Source organism: Chiroxiphia lanceolata, chromosome 9 (genome assembly GCF_009829145.1).
Source record: "Chiroxiphia lanceolata isolate bChiLan1 chromosome 9, bChiLan1.pri, whole genome shotgun sequence".
Classification (NCBI taxonomy): Eukaryota; Metazoa; Chordata; class Aves; order Passeriformes; family Pipridae; genus Chiroxiphia; species Chiroxiphia lanceolata.
The window spans coordinates 14,840,109-14,851,555 of NC_045645.1; the positions used below are offsets into that span (position 1 = coordinate 14,840,109).

An 11,447-nucleotide genomic window follows, 5' to 3' on the forward strand; every position below is an offset into this window, starting at 1 on the left:
TGCTGGGGGGATAAGCAATAGTATCTATAAAGCCTGAAAGCTCAATCAATGCTATTACAAACTACTGCAGAAATCTGTCTGCTGCATACAGTGTTACCGTAATTGGTGGTAAGCCTTCTTAATAAGGAGTCTAGTCAGTGAAAGAACATGCTGCACCAGTTCTTAAATATTGCATTATGGGTTTTCAGTAGCATGAAACAGAGGAGATGAAGACAGTACTGCTCAGTTCATGCATCGGGCAGACAGTTTATCAGAAGGCACAATGCATGTGAAACAGCACTGTTCCAGCTATGTATTCAACTAGGCTGTTGTCTTGGGGATGCACCTTGGCAGCCCCCTGTGCCCTTCAATTTTCTCTGGTCTGATCAGGTTTCAGAGCCCAACCTACCACATGCCTCTTTGGCACATTTCCTGGACACAAGTCCTCCCTCTTAATTCTTTGCAGAAATGGTACCCTACAACCCTGTTTCCCTCATCCCTTCCTTCCTCCACTGCTCCTGGCTGCTCTGCACAAAAAACCACCTAGCACTTCAGAGATCAGTAAGACAAGTCCAGCTGAGTCCTGCCTTGCAGGGAGGCTCAGGTCAGGAGTGCATATTCAGGAATTGGGCTTCACTGAGTTAAGCCAAGCATACGCCAACTGTACTGCTAAAGTATTCATGGGTTTGCACTTACATTACATAAAAAGAATAAGAGATTGCACTTTCAGAAACTGGTGCTGTACATAGACTTCATCCACCCCCTTTCCCTTTTCATCACCCAGTAGGAGTGACAATGCACTACAATAGCCTTGGTTCATTTTCACACCAGGTTTACCTCAGCTGGCTTGGTCAGATCCTTCCTTTCCTGGGGCAGGACTTTGCATTTGTCGCTGTTCAACCATGAGGTCCCCATGGATCAGCCCCTTCCTTCAGCCTGGCAAGGCCCCTCTGAACAGCAGCCCAGATCTCAATGGTATCACCTCTCACCCTTGCCTCAGTTGGAGGCCATTGACAGCTCAATAGAGATGCCACTACCTCTTCCAGGTCACTAATTAAGGCATTTAACAGGGCAGATGGTAGGACAGGCCCTACAGCAACATCATTTGCCACCAGACTCCAACAACTATTTCAATGGGGAATTCAGAGACTGAATATAAACCTCAGAAAAATACTTTGCGAGACTGCTGACAGCCACTCACTGGGATTAACAGGAGGGTCAGGAGCAGGTGCTGGGCTCCATCAGCTCAGAGCGGCCACACACCTTGGTGCCTGGACTTCCTGAGCACCTGTGGCTGGTCCCTCCAGAACCAATGATGGAGGCAGCAAGAGCAGAGAATGACTACAATAGGAAACACCCTCTCATGCAGCTGCAGCAAACAGCTTTTTCTGAGGAGCTCTTTATGAAAGCCAAGATGCCCAAGGCAAATGCCAAGCCTTCCACCACAGCTTGCAGAACTCTGGGCAAAGTAGACATGTATACACTCCTGCTTTCTAAAGCCTTGACCATCTCACTGTTTTCAAGATGGCACACTACTGCTACTCAAACAAAGCAGACATATCAACTAAACACAACCGACAGTCACCATGCTGGGAACGGGGGGGACGGGGGGGATGCCTTGGAGGGGAGAGTAACCAGGAACAGGCAGGCATCATCCTGCAGAAATCTTCTCCCCCTTTCCACGAGGCACTACTGTAATGATGCTCCCAGGAAGAAGAATTGTTGTAAATAAGAGTTAAATGTTCAGACAAGCATACTACAGTGCCATGCATTGTTATAGCTTTAAAAGGATATTTGTTCAATTATTTTTTCTGTTTTACTTCACAGAAAACTCAAGGAAGGGATTGCTCCATCATTCAAGAACACTAATAAGGTTTAAATTATGCTTTAGAGCTCTGTCTCTCCTCTTGTCTCATGATTCTGCCTGAACAGGTCACCATGGAAAGCAGTAAGCCTGTTCTCCTAAAGGAGAAATTGTACAAATGGCAGCAGGAGTCACATAAGTACACACCGGTGAAAATTCACTGGGACTCTGGCTAAAAAACAGCTGCTTTTTAGAGTAGCATGTGGCAAACACTGTACTCTGATGCTGTCACTCTTAAGAGCATTCAGATGTGTTACAAAGAGTAAATACACATGGATACCCACAAGGAATGTATGTGTACAAGATGCATGCAGTATCTCAGACTGTTACACTGTTGGGAAAATTCAAGTAAACTTTGTAATTTATAAAAGAAAGGCACTATATAAAAAAACCCCACCCAAGTGGAGCATCTCATCCATTGCACTCAATGGCCAAGAGGAGCTACTGCTATACTAGAGCTACTGGCCTGTCCCACAGGCACAACAGCACATGCCTGTGGACCACAGGATGCACTATGGTACCAAGGATGGGAACCAAAACAGACAAGACGAGTTATGTCAAAAGATTCTCACAGGAAGGCAGGTTGTCACTGTACTCATTTTGCAGCTTCAAACAGGGTAAGGTTCGTTTAATTTGCTACTCACAGCTCGTTGAGGAGATAACTGGGTGGTACTTCACTGCCTGACGAACTAGTTTATGAATGGGCTGAGCATGTTAAAAAAGTATTAAGAGCATCTAAAGTAAAGCTCCTGTGGGTGTGCATCCTTCACACCTCTCTCCAATGAGTCGGCCTTCATCCCCCGTACATCCACACTCCTCCAGCCCACAGGGCCTGCAGTGGCTGCACAGGGAAAGTGAGATCAGGTTCAAGGGCATTCAGGCTAAACACCAAGTACACCAAAACACACGCCAGCTCTTGCACACAGGCCAGTGGATACAACTGCCACAGATACCAGTGATGCACACTGCCTGGGGCTGAGCTCAGGTTGAACATGTAACGAAAATGGGGTCTGCATGGAGCATTGCTGCACCGCAGACAGAAACCCGGTCAAACGGCTGGCGACCCATCCCGCCGGACCGGGCCGGGCAAGCTGGCAGGGAGCAGGAGCCCGTACGCCCCAGAAAGGATGAGTCATAGTTTACACTGTCCACTCGTCTTCAGAAGCAGCACACTGCTCCCCGGTAGCCCCAGAGCCGCCGGGCTCCGCCGCACGGGTCTCGGCTGGCGGCAGCGGGATGCGGGGCTGGAGCCGCTGCCCGCGGACGGTCCCGCCGAGCAGCGCTGCTGCTCCGTGCGCGATCCCCGCCGCCCGCACTGCCGCTCCCGCCGGGGCTCGGGGCGGGCCCGGGGACACGCCCGACGGCGCGGCCACCCCGAGCCCACCTGCGCGGCAGCGGACATCGCTCCCCGGCCCGCACCGCCCCGCACCGCTCCGCACCACACCACATCGCACCTCCTTCCTGCGGCTGGGCGCGCCCGGGCGGGTCAGGAGCGCCGTCTCCTCGCAGACCACGGCCACATCCTCCACGAAGACGCAGTCGGGGAGGCTCTCGTCGGCCGGCAGCTCCAGCACCTGCAGCCCCAGCTTGCCCCGCAGCACACCCACGTACAGCTGGTGCTCCCGCTCCGCGCGAGCGAAGTCCACCTCGGGCCCCGCCGACCTGCGCAGCGCTTGCCGACACAGCGACTCGGGCAGCGCCCGCACCACGGCGTGCGTGCAGCGGCCGAAGGCGGCGGGGCCGCCGCCCAGCCCGGCCATGCTGCGCGGCGGGAGCGGCGGCGGTTCGGGTTCGGGCGCGGGGAGCGGTTCGGGCGGCCCGGGCGCCGCCGGCCCTGGCAGCGGGGGAAGCGCCGCCCGCGGCCCGGCCGCGCCCCATTGGCTCCCCACCAGGCACATTTCCATGGGGCCGCCGCCGCGCGCGCCCCCATTGGCTGGCGGCGGCGGCCGGGCCGCGCCATTGGCCGCCCCCCGCGGTACCTGTGCGGGCGGGGCCGCGCCCGCCCCTCCCGGGCTCGGAGCGCTGTGCGGGGCCGGCTCCGTGGCACGGCCCGGGCAGCGGCGTGTCACCTCGTGGTTTCAGTAGGTCTGTGCAAAGGCACAACTGCGCTGACGGCGCTCAAGCCCCGGCGTCCCGCAACGTTCCTACATCCATCCCGGCTGACGTGGGCAGCGGGAAGGTTGCTGACCCTCTTGCTCGAGGACGCGCTGGCCTGGCTACCTGCGAGCCCTTTGCCGCCGCCTGCCCCTTCCTTTTGGCAGAGCCAGAGGCCAGGTGGTTCATCCGGGTGGCTAAAGGAAGATTATCCTGTGACAACGGCAGTTCCAAATACAAATCCAAAGGAAATAAACCCATCCTAATCTCTCACCATAGCTTTCTATGGGGCCACTCACCGGCAGAGCGTGTCCACCTTCTCCCACTCCTTTACACTGTCAAGGTTTCCACCTCTGTGGGGTTAGGAGGGACGCCAGTGTTCTGCTCCACCTCTGCCTCAGGGACTGAAACCATGAGCATTTTCCACACTTTCCTCTAAAACAAACCCTTACGTCCTCTGGTTTCATTTTTCCAAGGTTTTACCCTGACTGCAGACTATCCCAAAGGAGGACCAGACCTTTCCAGAGCACACCTCTGGCAGCAGGTGAATGAGGCTTTGGGCCAGACCTTGCACCACTGGCAACATCCACAGCACCAGCCCTCAGCTGTGCTGCTCCTGCTCCCAAACTTGCCAGGTACCTCCAAAGTCTGTCCTCAGTAGAGCAGACAGGAAGAGAGGAGAAATACAAATTTTCCTTCCAGCTCTTTTACTGGCAAGGCTTTTTCAAGTGTCCCTCTGGTCATGGAGGGGACTCCACTAGCAGACCGCTCTGTGTCCCCCCTTCAATGCCCAGACAAAACCCAGGCAGCTGCCTTTGCCATACTGTCACAGATATCTGCAGATATTCAGCATTTGGAAATATGGTGAATGAATAGCATGAAGAAGATACCAAAGTGTGTTTCTAAAATGGCAGATGACTAGATTTTCATCTGCGTTTTCCACACGTTCTCCAAATATCCTGTAAAGGCTGCCTTTGCTTGATGTGCATAGGCGTAATTATTTGAATAACTGTCATTCACTGAAAAATGTGCAAATATTACTCTCCCTAAACAAATGGACAGGTAATTGAGTTGCTAACATTTCAAATTCTTGAAAAACTGCTACAAGCGGTCTCTGGTATAATGTGTAATCCTTCTCCCATCTTTAAAGCCTATTTGTACTTATTACATATTTGGGATATGGCCGTTGGCACACTTTGGTTTTCTTTTTGTTAGTGTGACTTTTAGCCAGAAGATGAAGTGCTACTATCCAATAATTTAAAAACTTGCCAGGTTTCCTATCAGAAAAGGAATTGAAAACAGTTTTCTTGCAGCCAATGGGTTGGAAAGTTATAGTCAATACAGATTTTTTTGACATCCACAATCACCTTACGAATTTGTAAGCGATGACAATTTTTAGAACTCACTGAAATTACAGGACATGAGGTGATGCTACACAGTCATCTCATCTGCACATGATATACGAGGACAGTGAGGCTTTCCCCAGAGGCATTGTCACCAAGCTGAGCTGAGATGGACATGGCTGCTCCCTGGGTGCTGGTCAGGTATCACTTCTGACAGCTTCCCAATGCCTTTATGGGAGACAAGGCTGGAGGAAGGAGTATCTCTTTATGATGTGCAGTGCTATGAGGCAGTGGTATGCTACAAGCACAATGTGTTTTGGAAATACACGTCGTTAGCTGTTTTGACAAGGTCTCAGAACTAATCACTACAATAAAAAGAGTCATCTGTATTCCCATAAATGCATAAACCACTGCAGTTTAAATACCAATTAAGATCTGTTTGCTGATTCTGAGTATTGTTCTGTTATTTATGGTGAACAGAAATGCATCATTAACAATCTCGGAACAGATGCACCCCGAGCAAAACTGTACATATTTATAATAAGATTATCAAAATATCAGTTTACTCACAAATTAACATTACAAAATAGAATGTGTTCACACACCTTTATGTGAATGACGTTAAAATTCATCATATGCAGTAATACAAAATGGGTCAGATACAGGCATCAACATTAAATATTGTCTACCTTGCTCAATATCCAGTATTTTCCTGTAATTACGTCCTGCTGGAGACTAGTGTAAAAGAGCAAAGCTGCCCCCCAGCAAAGAAAAAAGCCGTGCCACACTATGGAATTCATGCAGAACAATGAAAACTATGCTTGTAATAAAATACGGACTGCAGACCACTTAAGCAGTATTGCAAAAACTGTGTTTAGAATGAAGAACATGCTTCATGCAGAAAAGGATGCAAACCCAGGTGCTTTTTGACTGACACCGCACAGGGTCATCTGCTGGCAGTGACAGAAGAAAAATGCTTTGCAACATGTATTTTAGGGCGCATATGTGAAGAGCGTGTTCGCTTTCAAGAGAAAGGAATAGATATTGAAACAGGAGACATGGTTTTAAAGTTATGATGGAAAAGTATTGATACACAGAGTGAAATTTTATCAATTTGACAAAATAAATAGCAGCATATCGATAATATTTTTATTTTTTTTCCACAGCCTCAACTTAAGAGCAATCTGCAGCTATGTAAAAAACTGCCACAAGGATGAAGGGAGTAATTTCTACAAGGTAGAAGGGAAGCAAGATTTAAATACCAGATATATTGAGATACCCAGATACATCAAGGAAAAGTACAGAAAACTTTCTAACAATAAAAAGAAGAGAAAAAGATTGCCTGAGAAAAATGTGGAGCTCCATACCAGAAGAAATATCTGCTATGAGCAGAAAGCCAGAGATGAGAAAGGAGCATGGATAAGGAGAGGTCTCATCCAGTTCCATGGTTCAATTATTATTATTTTTACGCTGAAAACTATTATGTTAGTGAAATCAGCTACGTAATGATGAGTCTAATGTCCCCAGTAGCAAATGAGCAACCTTTACATGCACCACTGGGTGACTGAAGGTCAGAGACGGTCACTGTTCATGTGACCATGACAAAGGAGAATTTGGATCACTGCTGAATACAAACACATACCACATGGGCTGATTGCTCAGGCGTGCTGGGTGGCTGCAAAGTTGGAAAACATTTCCCATCACTTGCAGATGCTGGAACACCACCACTGTCTTTAAAGCCTTTATGGACATCTCTCAAACCATTAATGAAATGCTAATTGAGACTCCAGAGAGAGAAAAGCCGAGACAAGACAGTAACTGAACTACTTAGACACCAGCACATCCCACTATGACAATAGGAATTCATCCAAGAAAGATGGAGAAGCACGGATTTCACTTTTGAAAAGGAATACACCTTTAAGTGATTTCTTCAGCTCGCTAGAAAACCATGCAACTACTGCACAGCTAAATGCCATTATTAATAGAAACAAACACTACTCTGCTGGAAAAGCTCCCATTATGATCAATGGGTCATTCTCTTACAAAGGCATACAGGATCAGGTCTTACTCACAGCCATAGAAGACAAAAATATTACTTTAGTCATGCTTTAGATACACAAACAGTGACTCAAGGGGGTTTTTGTCCAGATAGTTGTCAGAAGTTTTCTATTTCTGCTCTTGCACTGTAAAGTAAAAAACCACAGTGATTCAGTGAAGCAGTGTTTTTACTAAATAAGTGTCCGGGCTCCTTGTTTAGAGGAGCTAAAGATGTCACTTCACCCCACTGCATGGACAAGCTCCCAAGTGTTTTTACATTTTCCAAATCCTGAAGAGATTTTGTTCACTGTTTATTCTTTACATAAGAGATCACTTCTAGAAGAGGAGAACTAACTTCTTCTGGATGCCATAAATCAACAGGGCATCTGCCAGGCTGTAGAGAAATACTTTTGGGGAACAGCATTTTCTCTTGCCTGAGTTGAACCTGAGCTATCTCAGTCTTAACAGGGTCCAATTAATTCTATGTATAGCTGGTTCAGGGGAAACACAATATTTGTTTTGTCTGCTGTGGGATAGTCATCTGGGCATTTCCTCAGCTGGCATTTTGCATCCTGCATAGAAGGAGGAATTCCTGTGAAATGACAGCTACACATTTGTTGGGAGACAAAGCTGTCGAAGGGTGATTCTTTAAAAGTCAGTTTTGGCAGCATTGTTGCCATGACACATGGTACAGAGGAGCTGGACAACACGCCTAGAGGCACAGGGCATTATTCCTCACATTTGTAGTCTTCTCAAGTGTTTTGTTACAATAGATTGCACCAGTACAACCAGGATCAACTTCTGGATTCACTTGGCTGGCCAAACAGATCCCTGAGGAGGGAGCTGTAGGATTCTGATGGTTTACCTTCTGTGCTCCTACCCCCTCACCTTTACCATGCCTTACATCCATTTTTACCCTTCTTTCTCTGCAGGGGAAAAGTCACTTGTTGAATTTTTAAAAGAGAATGGGTTAGGTACTACAGATTCAGATGACTATGATGAAAAAATGAGATTAGTTGCCAGTGAAAAATCTATTATGAATTACAGTAGTTGACATCTCTCTTACAGAAAAGAATAGAAATACACCATTTGTGTCCCTGATGGACAGACTTCCCAGAAATATGCTAGAAGTGCTACTTCAGCTGAGAAAGAAAGAGGAGACAGAGTTCAGATAAGTGCCTTGCAAATGGGTGACTGCAACAATAAGACTATTTCTGCTATCAGACAGCATTTTTAATAAGTATGCTGTTCTATAAGCTTGGCAAGAAAGCATCAGCTCTAGCAGTATAAGGGAGGATGGGTCATGCCATTCACACTTTCACAGCTACTGTTCAATGCATCTCATGAATCCAAAATCAGCTGCTATGAGGTGCTACCGGTGCCCTCCATGGGCAGCACAAAAAGGCTGCCTGAGAGAAGGATGGGATAAAGTCTTTGGTAAATCATGGCTGCTACACTGGGCTGCACTGATACAAGAGGAAAAATGCATATGCTGTGTTCTTTCCTCCCCCTCATATCTTCCATCAAAGCTATGTCTTGACTGCCTAAAAAAGCAAAAGCTTAAAAATGCTGATTGATGCAGGTTAATATTTTTGAAAGGACCCAAGCCCTTTGCAATGTAACTTGAGTTGCCTTTTCATGTTTATCCTAAGTCTCCATTTCCCTTTTCTATGGAGCCATCTGACCAGCTGGCAGCACCCTGCAGGTGTGGCAGGCTGTCCTTCCCTTTCATTGCCTGAAAAGCCCTCGCAAGCTCAGCAGTAAGATGCAGTGACATTTGGCTGAAGAATTTCTTGCTCTTTGTGGTTTGCATTTCCCATTCCTTTCAGGAGCCAGCTGCCTGAGAATTAATTCCCAGCCTTTCTTATCACTTAGGCATCTTTTGCCTTGATTTATACAAGCTTGGTGCATTTTTGTTGTTAACTTTTTCAATGACTTGCAAATGCAACTAGGAAACTGTATTTTACATGTAACTTCTTAAAGTGGAATTAGCTTTTATATCCACATGAAAGAGAATATGTATGTATGTGTATATATATATATACATTTATATATGTGTATGTATGCAAAAGAGTCAACAACTTTGTGGTTTCCTTTGTGTGCCTGCAATGGGCAAGCCAGGTTCCTTGGCACTGAGATTAGTGCCAGAGACACACAAACAGATTAATACATCACAAATCAAGCTAAGAAAGTGAAAGACTTTTTTACTGAGTTTATTAATATGCTGTCTTGAGTGTCAGAGTTAAGAAGCTGTAAAACAATGAAAGATACAGAAATCAGGTACAGAAATCAGTATTAACGTATCCAGGCTGGTGGCAATAACTCTTGCTGTAATTCATCACAGTGTAGGCATGAAATTACCTTTTCTTCTTCAAAAGGAAATGTTTAATAGCTGCTTGCCCCGTGCCATAGGGGCACAATGCTTAGCTGCTTCCACAGGAAGCAGATAGTACACAGGGAGTGACAGGAGTGACGCTGGTTGGAAGGCTTGAGGAGGCAAAGGTGAACAGTGATCAGCTTGTTTTGTTTGAACTTCTGCTAGTTCCTAGCACTTAACCAGTAGGTTTCTGGATACCTCAAACTCACCAGCTGAAAAAGAATGGAGGAATGGAGCAGCCGAGGTGCAGTTCAGAAAGGGGCAGAACTCCTACTCCTCACAATTTCCCTGACAAGTAGTGCCACCACTGACAGAGAACAGAGGCAGCAGAGAGGGCACTGCCTTCAGCTGATAAACCAGTAGGAGATGAGGCACCCTTGATACCACCTAACACTGAATTATGAGGGGATGCTGAGCTAAAGCATCTATGGGTCTTCAAGGTCTGTTTTCCAAATGTCAGTAAGATCAGAGCCTATCTCTGTGTATTTGGTGTTAGAATCATGCACCCTTGTAGTGCAAAAGCCTTTTTTGTGATGTCTAATCTGAACCTCTCAAGGCACAACTTCTGCCTGATTTATCATCTGAATCTATTGAGAAGAATTTGTCTCCATTTAGTTTTTAACTGTCTTTCAAGTACCCATAAGTTGCTATTAGTTCCTTTTTTAGCCTTCTCATTTCCAAACCAAACAAGTCTAGCTCCCTAAATCTCTTTCCGCACCACATGTTTCAGGCCCCTAATTATCTTGGTAGTCTTTTACAGAACAATCTCCTGTTTCTCAGTCTGTCTCTTCAGGGGGCAGCCAGAGACTGGACATAGTATTCCAGATATGGCCTCACCAGTATCAAGTAGAAGTGGGTACTAATTTCTCTCAATTTACTGGCCATGATCCTCCTACTGCAGCCCAATATACAATTTGCATATTTTCAGGCTATGAACCTGGGGCCCACAGTAACCCTCAGATCCTTTGCAGCACGGCTCCTGGTCATTGGTTCCTATTTTGTACAGATCCACCCATTTGCAAATCTCTGCAGTTCTCGTTGTTGACCTTCATGAAGTTGCTGTTAGCCTAGTGCTCAGGTTTCACAGCATCCATATGAATTCTCCCACCAATCGGCACAACTCAAAATGAAGATTTCCACCTGAGCATATTCAAACCACAAAGAGCATAAAGGTAGATCAAACTGACTTAGTGCTGTTAAAAACAACTGCAACCTTCTATACATAATGCAAACCCTTCTATCCTTTCACTTGGTTAGGAGGAATTCTACCCAAAATCAGCTCCTCCCACATAGTTCCATGGAAATCACATGCCTGTATTCAGCTCCAGGAACCTATGCCTAATTACACCAGTAAAAGATCTCAATCACTTTTTCTTGTGTTATCTTGAAATTGATGGCTACAAGTCTTTTTCCCCTTAAAATCCTGAGGTTTTGTCATGACCTGTAAATTACTATTTGCTACATGCGACAGGTGTTCTGCTCTGACCCACTTCTGTCTGATCTGTTGATATTTTAAAATGTCTATCTTTCTACATTTGATATTTTTTGTACATTATTCTACATTTATATTTTCCGGAAATCCAACTGCTTTAATTTTAGGTAGACGTACAAACACTGCCAATCACATTATTGGAAAGGAATGAATATTGCCTTAGTAAACTGCTAGAAGTCAGTTCACATAGTGAACATGTCTGCCAGTAACTTTGCTGACCACATAAATTCAATTCTGTTTGAAACATGTTTGTGAAATCAG

At 46.2% G+C, this 11,447-nt stretch overlaps 1 protein-coding gene across 1 annotated transcript in view; it reads right to left on the reverse strand.

Moving 5' to 3' along the window:
* The window catches only part of DDAH1 (dimethylarginine dimethylaminohydrolase 1), a 58,765-nt gene extending 55,153 nt beyond the window's left edge, over window positions 1-3,612 (reverse strand). Inside the window, exon 1 of the mRNA XM_032696809.1 lies at window positions 3,298-3,612. Coding sequence (XP_032552700.1) covers window positions 3,298-3,603 — 306 coding nt within the window. The 5' untranslated portion in view covers window positions 3,604-3,612. The remainder of the gene's footprint in view (window positions 1-3,297) is intronic.
* Between the last annotated feature and the right edge of the window lie 7,835 nt (window positions 3,613-11,447).